General features: G+C 49.5%; 1 protein-coding gene across 1 annotated transcript in view; it reads right to left on the bottom strand.

The window, feature by feature from the left end:
• Positions 1–388: 388 nt before the first annotated feature.
• LOC128731063 (insulin-like growth factor-binding protein complex acid labile subunit) overlaps positions 389–24,685 on the bottom strand; it is a 39,889-nt gene continuing 15,592 nt past the window's right edge. The window contains exon 2 of the mRNA XM_053824158.1: positions 389–2,347. Coding sequence (XP_053680133.1) covers positions 389–2,086 — 1,698 coding nt within the window. The 5' untranslated portion in view covers positions 2,087–2,347. The remainder of the gene's footprint in view (positions 2,348–24,685) is intronic.

Here is a 24,685-nt window from a genome sequence, read left to right on the forward strand (position 1 = left end):
GCGTCTGGTACTTAGGATGCATCCGTGGTTGTCCCGCGGCAACCGTCGACGTGTTCGATTTGCTACCGTGTGGCAGGAAGTGCTCCTGATTGAGCCGCAACGGTGCGAGCGTTTGCGTCTGGTACGTGATCTGGTGGTAGTGGTGGTTGGCCGGGTTTGAACCATCCATCCCGACACCTCCGTTGCCATTGTGATGGTGCGGTGGTATTGGTGGCGTGTAGTTCGGGAACAGCTTCATGCCCTGCTGCTGCTGCTGCTGCTGCTGTGACTGCCCCACGGTGAGATGGTCCTGGCTAAGCTGAAGGAAGCTGGTGGCCGTTTGCTGGCCAGCGACCCCGCTACCCGGTGGAGGTGGACCCCTCCGCGGAGGTGGCGGGGGAGCCTCTAGCTATAGTTCCGTGACCGGAATGTGCCGGATGCCGTGCGAATGGTGATGGTGGTTGTTGATCTGGTAGTTGTTGAGTGTGGTCGGATGAATGGCCAATCCTCCGCCCGGTGGTCCTGGATGGGGATGCCGCGCCGAGTAGTCCTCCTCGGAGAATGTCTTCTGGTACTCGCGCTCCTTCCGTCCGATCCCGTTACTACCCCAGCTGCCTTTCACAACCTCCTGAATGCGCCGCCGGCACTTGTAAATGACGAGCGCAAGCGTCGTCAAAATGGCGGCGGCACTAACCAACACCACGCAGATGATGGCCTGCTGCTGACGGTCGGGATGCGTGCAACCGAGCAGCTCCGGTGACAAGCTTTGCAGGACCTGCTCACGTAGCCGGTCTGGAGCGGCACAAACGACCGGAATCTGTTGCTGACCGACGACCGGTTGTCCCGCCGAACCGGTTGTGTTGCTTCTGGTGACGAGCAGGTTACGCAACCACAGGATCTGACAATCACACAAGATCGGATTCTCGGAAAGATCCAACTCAACGAGCTCGTTCCACGACAGCATCCCGTCGGTGAGTGTGGTGAGTGCGTTATCCTTCAGCACGATGCGCCGTAAATGCGGCAACCCGCTTAGCGCGCCTTCTTCGATGTCAGTTAACGCTTTGTTGGAGGCGATCACGATCTCCTCCAGGTTGGTGTTGGGTGCGAACGCACCACTCTCGATGCGCGTCAGCTTCAGCGAGCCCGATATGTCCAGCAGACGTAGGTTACTGAGACCCGCCAGTGCACTCGCCGGGATGGTCTCGAAATCATTCTGACCAAGCGCCAGCTGCTCGAGCCGATCGAGGGGAGATAATTCCGCCGTCGGGATGCGACTCAACCGATTGTCCGACAGCTCGAGCGTACGGAGTCGTTCAAGCCCGCGGAAACTGTCACGCGAGATGTTCAACAGGGCGGCTCCGTTAAGGTCGAGCAGGGTTAACCCCGACAGCATGGCGAACGCGTCCTTCGGGATGGCGACGAACGAGTTGAGCCCAAGGTACAACTCAGCCAGACCCCGGAGTGGTTGAAGTGCCGGAGATGGCACCGTACTGATCGTGTTGTCGTCGAGATAAAGCACACGCAGGTTTGCTAGCCCTGTGAATGCCTTCGGATCGAGCTTGGCGATGCGGTTCTGACCGAGGTTGAGTTCCTCGAGCTTCGGTACACCAGAGAACACACCCTCTGGCAGCTCGTCGAGGAAATTCCCGCGCAGATTTAGCACGGTTAGCGCCACCAACCCAACGAACGTCTTGTTCGAGATCGAACCAACCTTATTGTGGTTCAGGTGCAGCTCGGTAAGCTTCCGCTGGTACGCGAACGTGCGCGGTGGCATATTGAACAGGTGATTGTAGCTGAGATCCAAGAACGTCAGCTCGGCGTAGAACTGCATCGACGAGTCGATGGTTTTGATTTTGTTGTTCTTGATCACTAGCCGCTGCAGCGATGGGTTCAGCACGATCGGCAGCACATCCAGTTGACCTTCACCGCACGTCACCACGAGCGTGTCGTCGTCGCACTGACATCCTAGCGGACAGTTGGCGAGTCCTGCTGCATCCACCGGTGACACTACAACTGCGGCAGCAACAACCATGCCCACGGCAATCGCTACTGCAACCGTCAGCATCATGCCGCGAGGCCTACCAACGCCGTTCACGTGTGTCCTCATCGCAGATTGGACGGGTGCTGATCTCCGTCAGGATATCGTCTTCTTCTTCTTCTTGTTCTACGGCGACTGCTTCCGCCGGAGGGAATGTCGTCGTCGTCGTCGTCGTCGCTGTTGGACCACCTCTGGCGTTCCAGCGGTCGTTTGGGATTGGGAAATATCCCCGCGTCTCTCTCGCTTTCTGGCTTCTTTTTTCTCTCACTCTCTCCTTTTTCCCGCTGGGACCGACTTCCGGCTCTACAGGACCGCTCGAATCGTCATAGCCTGCAATGGGGGCGGGAAAAAGCGCGAAAAGAAATGAAATCGTTAGAGAAAACTCGATTACGGAGGCACGGGATGGAGGTGCCATAAGCTATTTATTGGATTATAGGAATTAGAGTGACTGGTGTGTTGATATGGCCGTACTCGAGTTACCGCTTCCGGTAAACGGTGCACGGGGGCCCCTGACCTTTACGACAACCTCTCTCTCTCTCTCTCTCTCTCTCTCTCTCTCTCTCTCTCTTTCTCGTGGAAAAAGTGACCTGCTCGCATGGAGAAACCGAACCCGCACGATACGACGATGTTTGCCTTTTCCTGTATTTTTCTTTACTTTGCTCGCTCGCATTCGTTTCGTGTGCGCGTTTGGGTTTCTCGTAACGATTGGAACAAAAATTCGATAACAGCACCGGTCGGTGGTCCGACCTCGGAGACCCGCGAGCGTGAAGGTTGAATCAAAAACATCATCCGGCCAGCTAATACCCGGCACTAATCCGCTCGTAATGCGGTTAAATTAATAATACGACAACGGTGGGTTCCGGTGTGCCTGCAGAGATTACTCGATAGTTAGTGCAGCTGGGAGGAAAAGCAAAAGAGATTGCCTAATCGCGTGGCACGTGGCGGTACGGTGCGTCTGAGATGCGGTAATGGGTCTGGGAGATTACGATTCAACATAATGTACGATGCTTTTGAAGCAAGGACAATGATGGTTTTGTGTGGCAATGGATTGATGCATGACACATGCGACACATTTGTATCACTTAAATGTCGTTAGACGTTTTGTTTGGAATGATTAGATAAGATTAAATACGTCTTAAAACACTAGTAATTTGTCACAAACAAAAAAATACCCCAACGGCCGTAGTTTTAATCCCCTGATAATTGAACAATTTTTGACAATGATAAAGGTGGATCGATTCTTCCCTTTTAATGATTATCGATCAGCCCGGCACATAATACGATAACGTCCAGCAGCGTTTTCGCCCCATCGTCCTTCAACTGAACCAGGCTCAACTTCCACAATTCCGGTTAACCGCATAAAACATTCCCCACCCGGTCAAATTGCAGCGCTCTCGTGTTTGCGAAATATCACTATTCATTAAAGTTGATTCAATATCAATAAGCCACAGCGCAAAGGCATGCCGCGTTGCACCGGCGCAGGAAATTGACAAGCAATTACAAAACCACAATCCCCCGCGCCAAGCGAAGCAACAATGGCCACAGCCAAGCGATATGTTGGCACAGCAATTAGGTCCGAATTCATCAGCACTGGGAGCCCACGGATGGGGGTGAGAACAAGATGCCCGGTGATGGTACAGATCTCGGGCAGTTCGGATTGGCTTTCTGGCGTTTGGTTTGCTTAAACGGGAAAATACGTAACGCGTGCAAATACACCCACACACACGGCGAGGGCGTACTCGTTCATATGCAAAATAAGGCAGCATATGGATCCGGCTTGTTTGAGCTAAAGTTTGTTTCACGTCTGCTGATCGCCACGTATCGGTTTGCTTGGCCCTTCACCAACCACCGTCGTCCTCGGTCCTTTGTAATGGGATAACTTCCTTCCAATTAAATAATTTATTCATTTACAGCTTCCCACCGGCCGGGAAGGGGGGGAGTTTCATTCACGCTTGCGTTCGATCGGCAGTCCCTTACCGGCAGCTTTTCCTTCCATTCGTCACACCGTACGCTCGAACGGAAGACTAGGCGTCTCCATCGTATAAAGGACGACGTTCTGGGGCGACGTCCGGAAAATGCCGCAAGTCGAGCAGTGGTTCCTACAAACACACATACACCGGGTGGTTGAAATCATCGACATCTTATCCCGCGCGCACTCTTCCCTGACTGGGGTGGCCCGCCCCTGCATCCGGGGGTGGAAAATTTAATTATTAAGCATTCATCGAAACGGCGCCAGCGCTTGCTACCACTGGTAGTGCTTATGCTGTGCCTCGGTTGAAGATTGAATAATTCACTCCAATTGAATTAGTATCTCAATCTCGATGTTCACGTTTCGGAATATGTTTTTGGAGCGTGGGGGGGTTGTTCAGCAGCAGCGCAAAACGCAGCCGGAAAGGCTTCCGGTCTCGGCACGTCTGCTTTATCGAGGTAATTACAGGTCAATTGTTTTGAACCCGTTTTCCGGGTTTCCAGCCCCGGTTGTTTCTGGTGAAGAGGAAAATGGCCAACCCGGTTTAGCCAAACCGAGCAGGGCTGGTCAAATTTATTGCCTACCATTTTGCAGCCCATTGTGCAGGACACGAAGGACGCAGACCGGAAGTCTCGTGCGGTACCAACACGATGGCTGGATGTCGAAGCAATCCGCAACGATGGGGGGGTTTTCGGACGGGAAATAAAACAATAAATGGATTTCCATTAAGCTTTCATCAGCAGATCATTGATTTGAACCATTATTTCTTGGTCGATTTTTAGCGCCCCGTCGGGAAATGGGTTGGACCTGGGGGGCAGGATAATAGTTGTAAGCAGCAGCTCAGAGCTCCACGTGCTCGTAAATAAGAGCAAACCAAACAGCCAACGGCAACCCACGCGAAAATGTGCCAACTGCAGGCGTAACGGACGCTCTTCTGTGCGGTTCGGAGAACGGGAACTGCTCGTAAAATAGCAAAAGTATCATCATTCCGCAGCGAAGTGTTTGTTTCGCGAGGCCGGTCTCGTTGGCGAACTATTCGAATAAATATCGCATCGCATCCTGCGGGTGAAATATATTGCCGCCATGGAGCGAAACTCATAAAACAAAATTGAAACAGGCACACACACAAACACACACACAAACACGGTGATGGGAGCAAAAGAAAGAAGGAGCAAAAGAGCCCAAAGAAAAAAAGGGCCGAGCCCGAAATATATACAAGCAAAACCCAACCAGAATGCGACATTTATCGCTAGGCCTTAACCCCCGATGATAACTCAATTATCTCTCCCGTGTTCGATTCGGGTGCCCGCTTGGAGCCTTGTGGTTGGGGTTTTTGTTTCTTGCGCTTTGTTTTTTGCTCTTCCTTCGCCTTGGATCGTGGCACAGATCACAGCATCCCTGCTTCGGCGAAGGAAAAATTGCCAAACACACACGCCACTTTAACGTCCGAGAACCACCGGCCGCCGGTCGTGGAAAACCATCCGCTTTAAACCCGAGCACGACGACGTCGGCGTGTATTTTTCTTTTTTTTTTTGGTAAACCTGGCTACTGTGTTTTTTTTTCTATTTGCACCGCCCAAACGGGCAGCAAAGCCGCCAGCCATTGTTCGTCCTCAGCCGCAGGCTCAGCTGCAGCTGGGTTTGATTCTCTTCCCGTGGAGCGTGGGTGAGTTCAATTTTTGCGAAACAACTTTGTTTTGCCTGCTCGTTTGGTCGTTTGTTTCGCTTGTTCTCTCTTTCAAAGTGCACGCTCTTTTTTCTCTCTCTCTCACACACTCACAATCAGGCACACAAAGCTTTTCCCAGTGACTGTCCCTGTCGGGAAGTGAGCAAAGCCTAAATACATAAATTTTCCACCCAGTTCGTTCGGGTCCCACAACCCCCCGGTGTTGTATGTTTGGCCCCCGTTGGAATGGCGGCAGCAGAAAGCAAAAAAAAAAAAAAAGGGTAATGTGAGTAAATTTTTCATTCTCCATTGCCGCCCGGCCCCAGCTGCGAAGGCGCACGACGACGGCAGCAACAACTGAAGGATCAAGGAGCACACAAACTGTGTGCAAGCCAATTTGTTTTTCTCCGTTTCGCCTTTTGCTGTGGCCCGGCTCCCGGCGGACGATCGGCTGCCTGGGACGTGGAGTAATGTGCTTAGCATCCAGAGGAGTTGCAGAGCAGTTTGGCTTTGGAACATCCTACACCGGTGCGAGTGTGTGTTGATCCTTTGCCCACTCGAAACCTCCCGCCCAATGAGTGACGTTTGTTATAATAAAGCATAGCGGTGGAGGACGAATTGGGTGTGGAAAAAATGGCTCAAAAGGAGCAACAAAAAAAATATGTATATGTACAACAAGAAAACTAAACCGGAATCCTATGTATGATGGTTTCGGTATTGTTGTTCCGCTTCCTGTCATGTTTCCGTCCGGATGTCCGTTAATGCTGAATGCCGGTCGTTGTCGGTCGGTCGGTCGCAAGCTCGACTCGGGGCGTTTGGGAGGGAAAATCGTAAAGCATGAGAGCGCGGAGTTTTCCACCTCCCAGAAGCCGTCCAAGTCAGGCTGTGAAGGTGTGCCATTGTATCATGGTGGAGCTAAATTGGGCGACTTTATAGGCCGCGAATGGGGCAAAACGTGCCACATCCTGGTGAAACCTGTACCTGCATGTGCCAGCGTCCAAAGCTAGGAGCAGGAAAAACTGACGCCCCATATCGAGGCACTTTCAGGCTAATTTGTTTAGCTAGTTTAATTCACCGAAAGGACCAACTTCGCCACCTCGTGCGGTGAGCTTCATCACCCACACCGTACGAGAGAGAGAGAGACACGGTCCGATTCTCGTGAAACGGGCCGCATGTTGATTGCCCTGTGAAAAAGCGAAATTGTTTTCGAGGTTTTTGTCTCATCGGAGATGGCATTGTGTGCCGTTGTGTTAGCAGTCAAACACATTCACGAGGGAAACCCCATTTCCGGTTTCCTTTTCCTGGCGGCCTCTGGATGGAATCGCTGGATGGGGAGGGAATTTTCACGTGCCATTTAGGGGGGGGCTTTTTTTTGTTGTTGGTGGTTCGTTCACCCTATCCAGCACGCAATCCGACCGCAGGGAAGTTTCAAGCCAGCCTCCGCGCTTTTGGATTCTGCACCCGCTTCGCTGCTTACTGTCCTAATTTCAACCCACAGACACAACGAAGCCCGCGCGTTCGAGCCCGGGCGAAAGGCGAAAGGTTTCGCTTTCGGTTGGAATGAACACAGCAAATCATCGTTCAAAAGACCCCACACTGGAGCGCGTAGGTTTGGCTTGGGTGAAATAGTTGACCGGGTACATGGTTGGCTTTGGGCGAGTGTCAGGCAGGCGACCATGCCGTCCCACAAAACCCCGGGGTGACCGCAAAATTTATAACGTTTATGCGAGCGGCATATTTACGTTATTCACCAAAAACACGGAGGAACTCGGGTGGGATTTTTCGGGAGGATTCACGTTCCGCAATTGCCATGCCGGAGAAGGGTATGTGTGATGTTGCGTGTTACTTTCAGAGAAGGCCAGCAAAAACCAAACCAAACCGGGGGTTTTAAATGGAAATTTCATCTAAAAATGAGCAACCGTTCGGGAGGCATTATAATGAATGGGAATTTAAAGATGGGGCAAAATTTGAAATGGACGATTGTTGTGACTTTGATTTAAAAATCCATTGATAAAATATGAATACAGGTATAAATTGAATTGAAATTTTACTTAAAATCCAGCAACAAACTGTACTTTTGCTCAAGTTGATAAATTCCACACAATATCACATTTTTCGTAGATCGAGTGTGCTTTAGCTTGTATTATAGTTTTGTTGAATAACATTCTGTGGTGCTGAACTAAAAAAGTAAATTAAAATACAATAAATATAAGAATCAAAATTTGTGGCAAAATTTACTCTCTATCGGTTACGTATTAAAACAGATTTAATTTTTCCTCTCAATTCAACCTGCCCCGACAACTCTCAGACAAACCCCATTACCCTCATGGAGGCGCATGGTATTTGACGCTTTTTTTTTCGATTCCTAGACGAAGAACAACTGCAAAGCCAAAAAGAGAAGAAAAAAATGCCCTATTCACAATTGATAATCGAGTTTCATAGGCTAGCGGCCCGAATGGAAGGAAGCAGGATGCGAGTGTGACCTTCCAAGTAGGCAATCCATCTCTGCGTCGTGCCCATTTTCTGACCGGTCATAACTCATAAGCCAACGAGGGAGTACATTGTACCAAACATCGGGAGCAACTGGGGAGAAAAAGCATGCTCACACCTACACCCGTGCCGTACGAAAAAAACAAAAAAAACAGAAGGAGCTTGGGATTCGCCCGATAATTCGCTCCATAAATCATAAACGCCTTCCGGAACCGGTGGCGCATCTGTTTCCCAATGGACGTTTGTCTCATCCTTCGACCCACGGCGGGGCCGATTCTCCATCGATGGTATCGAGCGGCTCTTGGATGGGTTATGTATTTTTTTTGTTGCTGTTGCTGTTTGCTACGAGCGAGCCTAAAGTAGTACACCAGATAGTACTGCTGCCCGTGGCCCAAAGGTCCATTTGCATCAATCATCAGAGTTATCGAAATAAAATCTCGACCCCGGGGGTCGTGAAACGATAAGACGCATACATCACTCAGGATTTGCCACTGTTGAAGCGGCGTAAAAGCAAGCGGAAATGGTCCGTACCGAGTAGAATCAACTAACCAAAAAGAGGGAAAAAGGGAACATTCCAAACGACCGTAGATGTTTTAGCCATAAGCCCGCAAGAATAATTCACCAAAATGAAAGGCTAACAGCATGGTACGAAGAGAGCTCACAAGAAGTAGTAATAACTGCAATCGGTTGCATCGTTGAGCGCGATAATTTAAAATCAATAAACACTTGTTCTCAACGATATAAACAATCAAGTGTCAAAAGCGTACCCACTTCTTTCCGTGCGACTGTTCTGCACACGCTGAACAGCTTTTCCATTGCGGCGTGTACCCGAAGAACACGAAAAAGCGAGAAGAGCTTTCCCATCACCGTCTGCTGCCGACACTCATCGGAATTGATGCTTGAGGCTGTCGCGTATGGTACCCACCAGCGTTCGATTGCATAATCAACAAGGCTCCCCGGGCGCTCTCATTGACCCGTTTGTCGAATACCAGATGGCTTCCATGCTACGACGTGCAGTGAGGCCGTATTTCTTTTTTCCTTCATATAATGTCCCATCGCGCTGGTGTAAGGAGCACAGCACAAGGAGCGATACTTCTTTTGTGCCATTTTATCCCAACCCTGCACCTTGCGCTTTCCGTAGCAGAGGGTTGTTCCGTGCCTTTTCTAGCCTACCGGGACCGCAGACCGAGACATAGCCGGTAGGACACGGACATGATCGAAAAATTGCACTTGCACTTGGTGGATGCACGCGAGAGACACATGCTCTCAGGCTGAGCGGGAGCGCTCGTAGCACACGGTAAAAGCTCGATTAAACCATCCGACGACTAGCACAACTGGGACGCTGGAGTGCCGTTCAAGACACTTGTGTTTTCTTGAGCTCGCTAGATATCTGCTGGCGTGCAGACATCGGCCCTTGGGAGATCTTCCTGGGCACTCGGACGAAGCCGTGCTTGAAAGTGTGTCGTTAGCGAACGGTACGCCACATGATTTGTGGTAACTGAAGAAACCGTAGCCGTTGTTCGGAGTGAGCTGGCCCCTTGGTGTAGTCGGAGGACTGGAATCTTTAATTAGAGCCTTTTTCATGATGTGCTCGGGGCGGGGGGTCTCTCATTTAAATTTAAGACGGCACCACATGCGGTGTTTTAAAGATCGCCAGGACCATGCCGTACGCCATATGCCGAGAGGACGATGCCTACAAATAGTTGGAGAGAAAATATGCATAATATATTGGGGTATGACACTTAATAAATTACTTCCAACATACCTTAGAACACTTTAAACTTTACAGTATCAAGTTGCACGTACGGCAGACATTAAAAGGGTTCGACCCTGCATGCCTGCATGCGCCACAAGCAACCGTATGTTGCTGGCAGATAACGTCTCCCCCGCTCCAAAAAGGATAAGCCTTACACCTTCAAAGGAAGTCACCCGAGTGGAGGTAGACAGTCGTGTGAGAAGCTTCGTCAAACATTCTATTTGCCCTTTTGCGCTTTCTGGCCATCGGAATGACACGAAACGACGATGCACCCAACGGCCAGGAGTCACATTTTCTTCACCATTACAGGACGAAAGAGAGAGCCTTTGGTGTCAGGTATGCGTGCACCTTTTTGGCTCGCTGGCTTGCCGGTGGGACGGACCGTGCAGAAAACTTGAGCATGTGTGCATGGCCAGGTTGCTACACATTTAAGAATGTTCGAGCAAATGGATATTTGTACACGCTTCAGCCGGTGCAAGAAAAGCAGCACCGTCGATGATGCTAACGGGAGAGAGATAGAGAAAGCTGGAAATAAAGATGCTAATGGGTTTTCCCGGAGGTGCATGTAGACGAATAATTGAATTATTCCATCGCAAAGACTCCTGATGCTGCCGCCATCGCTGCCGCCGGTGTTAAGAGTGTCGCAAATGCTCTTCGCAACGGTTCACCGCTTTGCAACTCGGCCAGCGCGGGTGTACCGAAGATAGCAAAAGGGAATGCATCCTTCCTTCACTCGATGAGTGTTTGTTGTCGTAGGTTAATAGGAGTGCGGAGTTCGGGGACCCGCAACCGAAGGCTGACTCTGCACACACTTTAGTGGTTTTAGCTGGCTGGCGCTACGAGCCGGCGGTTTCAACTCGCCCGGTCTCTGGATGGACGGGAATTGAAATCATGTTATGCGAAAATTGAATTAGGAATCAAATTGTTTTGCCCTGGCCTAACAACGTTTTCGGTGAGCGAGCCGTTCCTAGGGCGGTGGGTGGTGCGTTTGTGTGTGTGTGCGATGGGACGCAAATAGCACATATTTCGAGGGAAAGTTTCTCCTCCCCACATGCACATGCGTTTCGGAGTTAAGTTAAATGCGACAGGGCTGCTTTTGGAATATGTGGAAATTGTGTATAATTATTAAACAAATCATATTAGGCTTGATATTTGCCGCCTTAAAGCGAGATAGCATTCGGATATGGAAACGCTAATTTGTTCTGATTATGCTAAATTACTTTTACATTATGGCGGAAGTTTTGTCATTTTGGCTTTATAATTAAAGCAATGTAGGAAAGGTATTGTAGTAAAAAAAAAGCATAATAAAATATAGCAACGTTTGAAAACGTTATATTTGATTTGATATAGCCAGCTAGTTCAAAAACAATTAGAATTACGTTGAAATACTAACATAAAACATGATAACTGCAACTGATGTTTAATGTGCAGGACAAATGTAACTTCATATAAATGAGATAATTTCCATAAACTGATTTAAAACTTCATCATTCTCGCCATTCTGCTATTCTACACTCGCCACAAGCAGTTGTCTCGCGCAAATTAATTATTCAGTCAATTTCCGATCGTCGCGTTAGCAAGAAATTTTAACAGAAGCCATCTCGCAGCAAAAAAAAAACCGGAAATCCAGCACCCAACCGGCGTTTGAAGACACTCGAGTGCTTGAAACGGGGGGATCTAATGAAATATTATAATTTTTATCGATTTTCCTCAACGACCAATCACTACGGATGGAGCTGGGGGGTTTTTTTTTTTGCTTGCATCCTTCCCTTGACTGACATCGCAATCATTCAAGATGGGACTTGATATTCCGAAACTGGTAGCGATTAAGGAAATAGACGAAAAGAGGCGTAGGAAAAAGCAAAAAAAAAACGACATTTCCCCACCGGAATCCCATCAGAACTCTTCCGTTCGAGGTGTGTCAGACCAGTCGCCCGGAGCCGGTTGCCAAGATTTTTTTTACATTATAAATGAAGTATAGCAAAGCTGTTTACTGATGCGACGGACCACCGCCAAGGATTCTTTTCTTCATCCCCCGGTGCCATCGAAGGGGATCCGCGTGGAATTTGCGCCGATGAGTCCCGCGGCCGCGCGGAGTTCAACAATTTCGCCCGATTCCCGTTCGCATTCCGGCACGGATCCGACCGCCGACGACCGGAAAAGAAAAGCGAATTGAAGGAATGATTTATTCAACCACGAAAATGGGCGGCAAGGTGGAAATTTTAGTGCCCAACCGGGCCGGCTTTTCCGAGCCTTTCCAAGACCAAGTCCGAGCAAGGGTGTGAGAGCAAATGGATGCATAAGCACCCGACCTCGCGTCTGGGGTGATTTTTATATTCTGGTCGCCCTTCTTGAGGTCCTTTTATTATTGATGAGAGTAATTTCCGCTCGCAAATGGCGCACCGGCCGTGGGAGGTAGTCTGTCGGGCGCGGTTTCGATTGATTGTCCTTACCGTTGGGGCAGGGTTCGGCGAAAGGACGGACCCACGCGAAACGGACGGGATTAGACAGCCGGGTTTGGTCGCGCGGGTACGGTGCTCGAGAGGTTCAATCTTTTTGCGCCGAAGGAAATGAACATTCGAAAGACACTTCGCGGTTCCGATGGCTTGGGTAATGGGAAGTAAAATTGACGTTTCGCGATGATTTATTGAGGGCGCAAAAGCTTCGTGCCACAGCGGATGACGACAGACGACGCGCACGGGTACATTACGAGTGTCTGCGATTTTACGCATATAAATTGCGGACAAATTAAAGCCCCACCCCGGAGGGGGTGAGTTTTTAAAGTGCGCACGAAAGAGGACAATTTTCCGCATCGAGCGTAGCGAACGACAGCAGCAAGCGCGCGTTCGCGCTAGATGTTCGGTCGGCATGAAGGCGAACTTATCCCGGTTTTACAATGTACGTACAAATTCTGCCGGCACGTATGATACACTTCGGTCGATGGGTCGTAAAGACTTGTTCCAGATTATCGTAATGACGTGCCGTAAAAGCGTTGTACCGGCCGCAAGCGAAACTAGCAGTTTCCACCAACTGCTACTGGCAGTTTTTTCCGCCCTCGAGCGGCACAAAACGGAGCTGCCGCGGTTCGTATCCTTTGGCGGCATGTAACGCCGACGCCGCTGCCAGCGGCTATTGCCGGAATTGTTCGGATTCTTGTGATTTTATTTTGTGGCGCCACGCTAGTAAGATAGAACGAAGTGTTCCTTTGTCGTCGATATCTTACGATGTGTTTTATGGTGTATGATGGCGCTCGAGGCTAGGTTTACGGGCCTCGTCGCGGCACAATGTAGTTATAAATGCTTAAATCCGGTGTAAAACGTCTTCTCAAGGGTTGAACGAAGCGCAGTTTCGTTTACCATAAGCCCGAGGAAAGGCACACAACCATGAGAACAGGAAATATGCACCCCCATTTAAAAGGCGCCTTAATTCGACATATTATATCCATTCGCTTCGTGGACACGGGCACCATCGATCGTTGGGTAATATTAGCCGAAATAGTTTACGGCACGTATTTTTCCCTTTTCCCGTTTATCCCTGATCCCTATTCTGGCTCACCTCACCAGAATCGCCTGATGGCCGCACCATCGCACCGTAAATTAATTCCAGCTCAATGAGCCCGAAAGCGCTATTTTTAGCGCGCAACCCACAATGGCGAAATCCGGGCCCCTGTGCGAGCGCAGCAGCTATTTTCGTGGCGTTCGTCTGCGGTGTTGACATATTTTGCCTCTGATACCGCCAACGAGCCACCAGCAGCGGCAGCAGCACCGGCAGACTCATTAATCTTCGAATGCTTACGACGCTATGTTGGAATGTTATCCATTCGCATCGCCTCCACGGGGCACACTTTCGCCTTTTGCCGCCCATGCGCGGGGTGGTCCTTCACGGGCGGCAAAGCGTTCCGCGCAAGGACGAACCGGGATTGTGCCTTTCGTTAAAATTGTAAGCTTCACAGGAATTGAACCATCTTTTCACCTCACCGGGCGAAAAACGGGGGCAGGTGACGGTAAGGCCCGTGCGAAGAGAAGGTCGCACATTCAAAGGAATGAATCGCGAAAATTCTAGCGAAGGGATTTCTCATCCCGTAACTTTGCGCCGGCGAAGGCACACAAATTTTCGTCCTTTGCAAAAGGTTTCAGAACGTTTTTTTTTTTCTCAGCTCGCTGTATATCAATCTCTTTCTCCCAGGCAACCGAAAGCAAACGCTAGCGCGCGAGCGGGTCTTTATCTGCTTGAATGATTATACAACTCAACTTTTTGAAATATGTTTGTACCCCCTACGGGTGCGGCATTCGTTCCATCGCCGGTGGTGTGCGCTCGGCTCACGAGGATGGAAAAAAAAACGAGAAAATCCACCCACGCGGCTAAAAAGCGAACAAACCGGAAAAACCCGGCAAGGTTGCCGCCTGAAACTGTCAGGACACTCGCACTTCAAGACTACTCCTGGCCACTTGGACGAGCGTCCCGGGAAAGTGGCCATGCCCTCGGTGTTCCTTATTACCATTCTCATTTTGGCGTTTCGCCGCGTTTCGGGCTGTAACGCTGCGACACAATGCAGGTGCCGATGACTGAGGGAAAGTTCCGGCTTCACCGGCTCCTTCCGATGGCGCATCGTGTCGCTTTCGTGGTTTTTTTGGGAAGAAAAAGCGAACCGAATTTTAAGTTGACACTTTTACTGCCAGCTTCCTGCTCACGTGCAATGGTGCCGGCGAACCGGTGTGCTGCTTTGGCGTTTGTAGTGCACGATGGTTCTTAGAATTTTTGCCATCCTCGCAACGACGTCCCGGAGAAGGTCCTTTGCCGAGCTAAGGCGGGCGGCTGGGCGATCAAGACTGCTTGGAAAGTTGAGGTGAAAGTTTCAAAAAAGGGGTTGACATCGAAATAGCGAACGCGCGGGCCGGGAACTAGCGAAATACCGGCGTTCCGTTTCGTTTCGTGCGCTTCGCCGGCAGCAAAATGCGATGCGGTTGCGGTGATAATAAAATATTGTCAGCAGCGAGAGAAGGTGATTTTTTTCTCCCTCTTCTTCTTCCCTGCTCGAGAGCTCGCACACACGTTCGTGTTCGTCCCGTAAGGACGCAACCAAGTGGCGCCAAGGAATGCCCGTTCTAAATGACACGCGCCAGGATTTGGTTGGCACTCGAAAAGAAAAAAGCCACATCGAGGTGAATATCACGATCATCTCGTCGTCACCGACGCCATCGTCTCGGGAAAGGACACCACGAGATTCGATCGTCACACGGACGAGAGAGCTACACCTTCATTTAGAGGATTTGTGCAACGCAAGGACCCTCGTTGAAGTGCAGCTCACGTGCGCCACCAGCTGATGGATGATTCCATCCCACTGTGCACCGAGCGCTGGTTGATTGACTGGAGTGTGGCATCGTCTTACTGGCGCTCGTGCGGAATTACGTCTTACTGTCTTTTGCTTTCATTTCATTGGTGCATCGCGCGATTACATACGCTTCGGTGGTGTGGCCTCGTTTTGGCGTGGCTCACCTGAAAGTAGCACGGAGCGAAGATAAGACAACAAAATTAATCAGTGCCACAAGGTTTGCGAGAGACATATGCGCGGGCAAATGGAAGAAAACCGATTTAAAATGAAGTTTCGCTCGACGTTACGTAGATAACGAGCGAAGTAAATCGAAAGCGCAGGCTCCTGTGATTTGCTGTGAAAAAGTAATTAAAAGTATCGTTCATCTCGGAAGGTGGTACAGGACGATGGCATTTTCATCATTTGAAACTAGTTTTGCACTTGAAGTAACGTGTTCTATAGTTGAGCAATAAAATATTCAAACCTTTTAAGTTAACAAAGCGCACTGCTGGCATCTCCTCACGAGAAAAGCGACGCATAAACGTGAGCGGTTTTCCACAATGAAGCGATTTTTCCTCACATTTCTACTGCAATAATAAATCATAAACATTTTCATTGCTTGATAAAAGACACATCACATTAACACCTTTAACACCTTCGAGAATGCAAAACAGCGACAGCGACCTTTCCGTTCGAAAGAGTTGAAGCCGCCACTTTTCCCAGAACGGAAGAAAGCTGTAAAAACAATGTTATCTATGAATAATCCTCACACCTGCGCAACGTGCGAGATTGCGCGAAGACAAAAGCCAGAAGACGCCGCACTCGGCGGGCGACTCCGAGCAAATTACAATCTTCCAAGTCAAATATCATTTCGATTACACCAATCCAGCACGAGCCGCGTTACCACCGCGCCCATTAGCCAGCGCGTGGAAAGCGGCCACCCATTTTCCAAAACTCCCCTGGGCTCGTTCAAACAACACGTTGCGTTGATGGGGCCACCCATCCCGCCTCGACTAAACTGCCAGCTTATAATGACAGCATTATTATTCAACGTTTTAACCTTTATAGCCGCCGGGAAAAGCTTCCGAAAATGCCGCCACACCCAGCAGCGGGGGTCTTGTGCGCGGGCCCTTTGGGGACGACCGGTCGACGCCCTGGCGTGGTGAAATTGACGTGCAAAATAAACATTGTGCTTAACACGCCGCCGACGCCCGGTTCGAGAGTGCTGGGCCCCGCCGAGTGTGTCGGAACCGCTCGCGCAATCCCTCGCATCAAAAACAATCAAAATTTTAATGCTTTCCTATCCTACTTATCTGCGAGTTGGTGGCGTCGTGGGTCTCCCGCAGCCGGTAAGTTCCCATTTTTGCTCCCCCATCTTTCCGGAGCAACGCACAGCAACGTGTTTCACCATAGGCGCGAGTGACTTCACGAGGACGATGGACGCGTTAAACGAGGCGGCCACCCGCCAGGTGCTAATGCGATAATTCTCGTGCCATTAAATTTTATTTCCAGATGCTTTTTCCAATTTTACACTAAATTTGCTCAAACAAATATTTAATCACGCTCGCTGGTATATTTGGCATCCGGCGAGAGATAAGACCTGCTTCGTTTGGAACGTGTTGCACGTGGGAAGGAGTTTCATGCGTGTACCAAGGATATGTTCCTTCTTGAGGAAGAATACGCGCGCGTGGTTTTTTTGAGCTTTTTTACTTTGCTTTTGTGAGCCACACACACACACACACACACACACACATTTTCCGTCGATCTAAAAGATGTGTTACGTGCCTGAGGAACGTTTGCATTTTGAAGAAAAAAAAAGGAGACTTTTGTGAAAATTTTAAACGAACAAGCCCCGTGTCTCATAATTTCGAACGCGGTGTTCATTGGCTCGTGATGGCCTCGAAGAAGGCTCATCGTCGCCACGTGTTGTGGCGAATTTCTCCACACACACACACATACACACTTTTCCGGAGCGCACACATCCGGCTGCCGAAACTTTCCGCATTCCATCCGGGAAAGGCTCGCGAAGCTTCCACCCAGATACGGTGTGGGTCAGCGCAATCGAGGGCGCTTTTCCATCGAGCATCGCGCACCGTCTGCTGGAAACGACGATGCTGGCACACACATGTCCTACCGGACCCGTCCGGGGAGGCGTTCGCGTGTGGGTCTTATGGTGCCATTTTCTGCCTTGTTGGGTTTGTACGGTCGACGGCGGGCGTTAAATAAATAATGTGTCAATAGAACCGCTCGATGACATTGTGGGCTCGTGTTGGCGTCGCGAAAACGGCCGTGAGAAAAGCTCGGAAAATCAACAATGTGGCGGTGCGCGGATGATGCCGTGTGCTGCATTGTGCTATCGACCCCAACAGTTTGAGACAAAGGGACGCATTTCGAAACTTTTAGGTACATTAGAAAGGTTTCGAAAAACATAAGCAGAGCATAAGCAGGCTTTTGGGGTTTTCTATGTTAATAAGATCTGACTCGAGATTTATCATTTTACTTTTTTTTGACAGAATTAAACAAGGACCAATTCAAAGTTTGATCAATTATTTGGTAGTAAGCTTTGCTTAATAAAGTTTCATAAAGCAGAATAAAAATTAAGAGGCGATATTCGGTAGTTTCTAAGAAAAATTACCAACTAATTACTTGTGACCAGATATTCTCCATACAGGAAGTGTCGCATTTTTCCGTCACCATCTGTCACCGAGGATGAAAGCTCGAACATGCTGATCTTCCTTCAGCGAAAGGCAACCAACAAAGCCTGCCCCAACGACGAAGAAGCGAACCCAGTTCCCATAGTAAACTCGCTCCCCGAACAATGATGCCTTTTCGAATGGGTCATGCCGCTGACAGGAGCATATGTTGTAGGCCAGAATCCCTTCGTCTGAGCGCTCCTTTCGCTCCGGATCCTTCCCATCATCCCTTCTCACACTCTTTCATTCTCTCTTTCTCTTTCTCTCTCATGTACACCATGTGCCGTGGCCGGAAATGGGTGTGTTGTGGAGGCTCTTATTTATTTTTCACATTTTCTGCAAATTACTCAACGCGTTGAATTTACGGCGAGTGATGGCGTCAGCGGCACTTCCTGCTTGCTTCCCACCCACACCACGGATAGTGCACATGTGAGGGCCGGTCGTGAGGGGTTTTTCCAGGCACCGTAGCCGTGTTTTAGCCGGGCACGCTCGCAGGCTCGTGTGCGCGCGCCCACGAAAAGTGTGAAATTCTCCGGAAAAGTTTCCCTTTTTTCCACGCGCCTCATAAAACGCGCCGCTCTCGCTCGTATGCACTCGCAGGGGCAGGGTTTATTGTTGCTGCCCGACGGGGACGCTCCTTTATGAGGGTTGTGCCGGTGGGTGAGCCACACGCAGGATCGACGCAGGAAGGCGAACCACCGACCGGATGCCGAGCATGAAGGTGTTGATGTCGGCAAAAGTACACACTTTGTTTTCGATATCAACACCTTTGCGAATTCGAGAGTGAGAGAGAAAAAAAAACAAGCGCGTGGGCTTTTACACGGACGGTAACGTGATAGCTGAGCTCGCGCAAGGATAGCTTAGCCGCTTGGGGGCTCAATCGGTGTCCGGCGGGAGATGGTTCATTATTGGGAAAATGTGTCGATTTCGGCACATTCCTCGCATGTCCGAGGGTAACGCCCAGCTATAAAAAAATACAACACAACTGCAATTTTCAATTTCGTTCCGTGTTTTTCTTTGCTCGCCCACTCTCTCGAAGGGATACAACGAAAGGCATAGAACTTTATAGTATTTTATTGCCACTAGGAGCGGCCGTCCGTGTTTTGTGTGTGTGTGTTCTTTTTTCTTTCTACCGATATTTTTATTTCACGCTTATCCAAACGCTTCGACAGCGCCTAACCTTCATTTTAGGTGGAGCTATCGCAGCGAAAGAAAGGGCAAAAAGGCGAGATTTTTATTGGCCCATTGGCTCCACTGCCTCGAGGCAGTGGAGCGTTCGTTCTACAGCCAGAGCGCGGGCAGTGTGTTCTACAAAAAAAAAAGCCAGAATGAACCAGGCGGTAGAGTTATTCGAAACCCGTGCGAGCATAAATCAGTCCCGCGCGGCCAAGCAGTCGTGTGTTTGATAAGAACCCAGCTGCCCAACCCAGCTGCGGCGATCGGTTGGGTCAGTGGCCGTGTATTCCACCTGGAATGTGATATTTCCAGCACGAAAGGGGCCGGCAAAGCAAAGCATTTATTTACTGTCAAGAAAGGTGTGTGTGTATAAATCTCGTCCAGCTTAGTTGGTTAGACGCGTTGCGTGGCACGGAAGAAAAGATGAATATAAACTCCTGAATTGACGTTTGAGTTCAAAAATTGCGGCGAAAGATGTAAAAGCAAGGACATGTGTAAAGCTCACTGGTTTTATGAATGAATTCGAAGCAACATATTCAACAATCTACGTGAGTGAAAGAAGCAGCTAGCTTGGAGTTTTTGTAGCAAATTCATCGAGCTCTCGCAACAGCGTTTCTGGTGAACTTCTGGCACATTAAAGGCTCAACAAATATCCCGCGCATTACCAACACTCGCGGGTGGCAGACAACCCCATTTAATTACCTTAAAACTTTTCGCATTACTCACACATCAGCAAAAGATTCGCGCTCGTATCGCGCAGAGCGATCATCCTAAAGGAGCAAAAAAAGGCGCGCTTCAATGCGATGCGAACGATCAAACGCCGCCAGCAAATCCTCGCTCCGAAGCATGAGCCAGCAGATAGGCACAGCACACACCTTACGCGAGCGGTAAAGCAATAACTCATCGGGTGGCAATGAAAACCCCCCGAGCTTTTCATTAGAAGACGAGCACCACTTGATAAATGATGGCGCGAGGGCCGTTCTTGAAAAAGGTTCGTTCTGGCCTGCGACACCTCCACACCGTGGCGGGAGGATTACGCTTCTTTAGATCTCCTCCCCCCGGTGAGTCGCGAATTTATTTGCGCAGATTTTCAATTATCACCTGTCACAATTCCCAATCTCTTTATCAATCACCCAGCGATGCGGCCGTAGCTGGGGCCAAAGAACGAATCATCGCGAATTCCACCGTACCCGTTAGGGAGCCTTCGCGACGCACGTGAATGGGAGTTTAGCGAGCTTAAAGCGGATAATAGCACGAGAGTTCAAGGGACTCTTGATCGGGAAGCGACACGTGCTCGGAGGGAATCAACAGTTCAAAAAGAAAATCGAACCCGTGCGCCCTCGTTGACAGTACACCCGAAGCTTGTTCATGGGGGGGGATTTTTTTTTATTTGCATTTACCGATCGAATGAATATTTCATCGCTTCCGATTTCGGTGATTGCGATTTATTTGAACGGTCGCACGTAAGGACGAGTAGTCGCTCACAGGCAGAACCTGTCAGCCGGGCGCCCCGGGATGAGGTTGACGAACAAATGGCCCTCCCACCGATGGGTCCTCGATGGTTTGTGGGGAAGGATAAAAACCGTTCCGGGGATTTGTGCGAGGAGTGATCTTTTGCGAAATAACACAAAAGGACAGGCCGCTTGGGGAGGCCGATTTGTCCGTGGTTTACCGCGCCGAGAGAGAGAGAGAGAGAGAGAGTTCCTGCCGTTAAAGGGAAAGCTTGCGAGGATTCGATTCCTCCCGCAAAAAGGGATGATGTGCAATCAAAATATCATCATCACCAGGCAGGCGGCATCCACAGCAGGGTAGGCATGTCACCTGCGTGTGGTGTGCGTTTTGGAGGTTATGGTTTTTCGTCATTTTTTTCCCCTTTTTGAGGCAGGATCATCGGATGGACGGAGGACGCGCCTGCTTTTACATTGACTGAAACGCTCAATCACACAACAAAACGATTTCATTTGCACTCGTGCGGTGTAAAAGGATTTGTTTTCGATTTACCGCATTGTCCGATAATGGGTGCTTTATTTTAAAGGTTTAAAATAGTAGTTCGAGTAGGGTATACCTTTTTAAATGGGACAAAAAGATAAGTATTTCAAGCACTGGTATTTAATTTTATCGCTGAATGAGACCACCATTATTTGCTTTCCAACTTCAAGCATGATTTGGTAGTTTTAATTGGAAGTTGTAAAAAAGAAAAGTAAACGCTGCTCGCTTGGAGCGCCATTTTATTGCTGCCGAATAAAGAATCCCACTTACGCAAATGCTAGTTGCATGCTTTCCCGCTCTATGCGCATTCGCTTAGAGTAATTGGATAGTATCGCAGCATGAAGCGTGCAGGATTGCGATTCACCAGCACCCGTTGTGGAGGAAGCAGCAAAAAAAAACACACGCACAAATAAATCCATGCCATTTCCATCAATTGCGTCGAGGAGCAGCAGTTGCGCTTAAATCCGTACCTAAATGTCGATTTTCTTCACGCGCGCGTGGCAGCAGTAAAAGCGAAAGATTTTTCCTCCGCTAAGCAGCCATCCGTTCGAGCCACGTGAAGACCGGGCCGGAGGAGTGCCGGCCCAGAGCTTTTAAGAGACAGACGCCCCACCGGGCGCAAGGAAAATCGCAATCAGCAACCAGCAGCTGCACATAAAACCTCAACCGTACATGGGAGAGAGGGCCCAAAAGCTTGGGGCTCGTACGGACTCGGGACGGAATGTCGAAGCGCCAGCCAGCCAGGATATCCGGTATTGGAGCCAGCACCGTATCGAATGAGCATAAAACCGGCAACCGGATGAAGTTGCGCTGCTGCCAGATAATGGAAAGCGATAAATCTCTAATTTCAAGTAATGCCCGCTCCCACTTTGGGGTGCCCTTGCTCGTCCTAATTCACTTCCGGGGACGGATCGTGCGCGAACCGCGATGGTTTGGGAGGTAAAGACGAATTGAAATCGAGGCGTTCTCTGTTTTGCTGACAGATTCTCGTGATTTCGGCCATTTGTAACCGGGAAGAAACGGACGATGCAACACACATAATTCTCGCAAAATATCACAATCAACCGAACTGTAACAAAAGCTCCGCTGACAGGGCAGTATTTAGAAATGCGTTTCGATGCAGAACGGCCCCTACTAGCGCTCGGTTTTCTTCGACATCAAACGACCCGAGTTTTCGAGCGATTTTCCGTGCCACCGTGAGCGGCGAGAAGAAAGCACTCACTCAGGAAGACGAACAGCAGGAAATGCTTTACAGTTTTGATAAAAGGATGGCTCGCGCGTGGCAGGAAGGTGCCGTTTACCAGCACCAGGCGATGAAGGAAAGTGATACTTTAACTTGTGCAGCTTCTCATACAGCTCAGTTCTTGCAAAGCAACACACACACACACACACACACACACACGGTGGCGCATAGAATGACCAAACGGTTCTCCTTCACATGGCTGGTTGGCGAGTGGTTGTTGGTTGAAAACTATTTTATTTATATTCCACCCGTATGCTGTTTGTAGCACAAGTTCTAGATCCGGTTCCGGGGAACTTTGTTTCACCTCGCTTTATATTGCTGCACGAAGTTGGGTGCACGGGCATTTCCTTACTCTAGGAGCTCGATCCAAAGCCCGTACCACGGTTGAAACGTATCGAAAACGGAACGGAAACGAGGAAACACTTCCTGCCGCTGCGAGGCATCCACATAGTGAGGGTTGCGTTTTTTTTTTTCGCTCATTTCATCGTTATTTCAATTTCATTCTCTTGTCAAACTCAAACATCAACTTTTTCTCCCTCGGCAAGTTTGATCGCTCCCTCGCTGGGTGTGTGGGTGTGTGTTGAGCGAAAGTTTCCCAGCGCGAAAAGGCTGCTGAGCACGCATTAGTGGTTGGCGAGTGAGGCGAGTTGGCGTGAATAAATTGGAAAAAATCTTTTTCTCCCCGCGGATGGAATTTTGTTCACGTTCACGCGCTGCAGCAGCTAAGGAGAGAAAAAAGTGCATTTTCGCGAAAGCTCGTGCATACAAATAATTGATGATGCGAAAATCAATCAGCGCGTTGGGTTGAGTTTTCTCGCGCCTGTAGCAGCTTCTCGGTGTGGAACGAATTCATCTAATAAACAGTGCGCCCCAAAACCAGTTGCGCGTTAAATGCGGATCAGCATTTTCGCGAGAAAGCTGCAGCATATCTCATCAACCAAAAACTGCCAAAAAACCGCCGGATTACACGCGAGTGCAGAGCAGATTGTGAGCTCGCAAAAGCTCGTGACGTGAGCTGGTACCAATTAGACTTGCCATCATATGCAGATTTCCTTATCATAGGAAACATCAGTGTGCTCTCCCGCCGGAGCGGATGCCCTCAAACTTTGATCAAAAGTTGCTGCCTGCCTGCCGGTTGCAGCACACGGCTGGAGGCTTGTCGTTGGGGAGCGGGCACACAATGAGATTCATAAAAAATTCAAATGAAATTTGCATCAAATTTCACACTGGCTTGCGTCGGAACATCCGCAGCACGTCCGTACCACTGACGGGTGTGTGTGTGTTTCGCTTTTCCCAAAGGACATGCAGGAACCCACCGGAGTGTGATATGTAACAGAGCTTGTCATTCACGCAAATAAACGGCTTAACGTTGCTCGGAAATTCCGAGCAGAACAAGACACTCGGCCGAGCGTAAAAATAACCTGCCTGGTAAGTGGACGAACATCCATGTTCTCTATTTGGCTGTTGTTTTGACTATCCAGTAAGAGGATTTCAGCTCCGGCTCGTTGTGCTTCATTGTAAGAAAAAAAAATAAAACAATTCAACGTTTTGCTTTCGAATGATGATGTTTTTTTGATGCTCTGGCTCTAATTTGTGCTTTATCAAAAATCACACAACAATATGATTCTGTTCTTCCGAAACGAACGCTTGAACGGGGTAGTTGACATTCGCATCCTGTGGTTAAGTGGAAGCTTCGTAGGAAAGCAACAAATCTTCACAACCACCACCACCGAGTAACATCAAACCTACCACAGCACGAGGAAAAACCTGCCGCTGGCAATCCCGCACAGGAAAAGTGTTCTTCTTTTGCTTCAGCTCTTCCCGAGCATATTAAGTCTTTGACTAGCGTAAACAAGAATGTACGCGCACCAGCGCACGATGTTTTCGGTCGCAGATTGCGTAAATATGAATTATGTCCCTCGGAGGCGATGGGGCCCGCTTGCTTTACCTTTCACCCCATCCTTAGCATCCACGTTGGGCCACGCGCATCCTTGCGTGTGCGGCCATTTTCTTGCCCCGGAGTGTGTTCCAACCATGCGTACAACACGCAGACGGCGGAACGATAGTCACATGAAAGGTTGGCATTTTGGGTTGAAAAATATCGTTTTGATGTCGTCCTGCCAGCCATCGGCAAAGCGAGGAGACGTCCGCCGACACGGCAACGAACCTGCAGCGATCCTCGGCTCATCTCGGTCGCCGGCCGAGGGATAGCTGGCAGCTCAAAATTCTAACTTTTAACGCCCCAGCGAGATGAAAAGTAGCCGCGTGGAGAAGGAAGGCGCGAACGGTGGCAAAAACAAAACACGCCCTTGAAGGGAAGCGAAGCAAATCCCATCTTAACAAAGCCTGCCACAGATTTTGATCCATTTGCTCACA

This window comes from Anopheles nili, chromosome 2 (assembly GCF_943737925.1).
Source record: "Anopheles nili chromosome 2, idAnoNiliSN_F5_01, whole genome shotgun sequence".
Classification (NCBI taxonomy): Eukaryota; Metazoa; Arthropoda; class Insecta; order Diptera; family Culicidae; genus Anopheles; species Anopheles nili.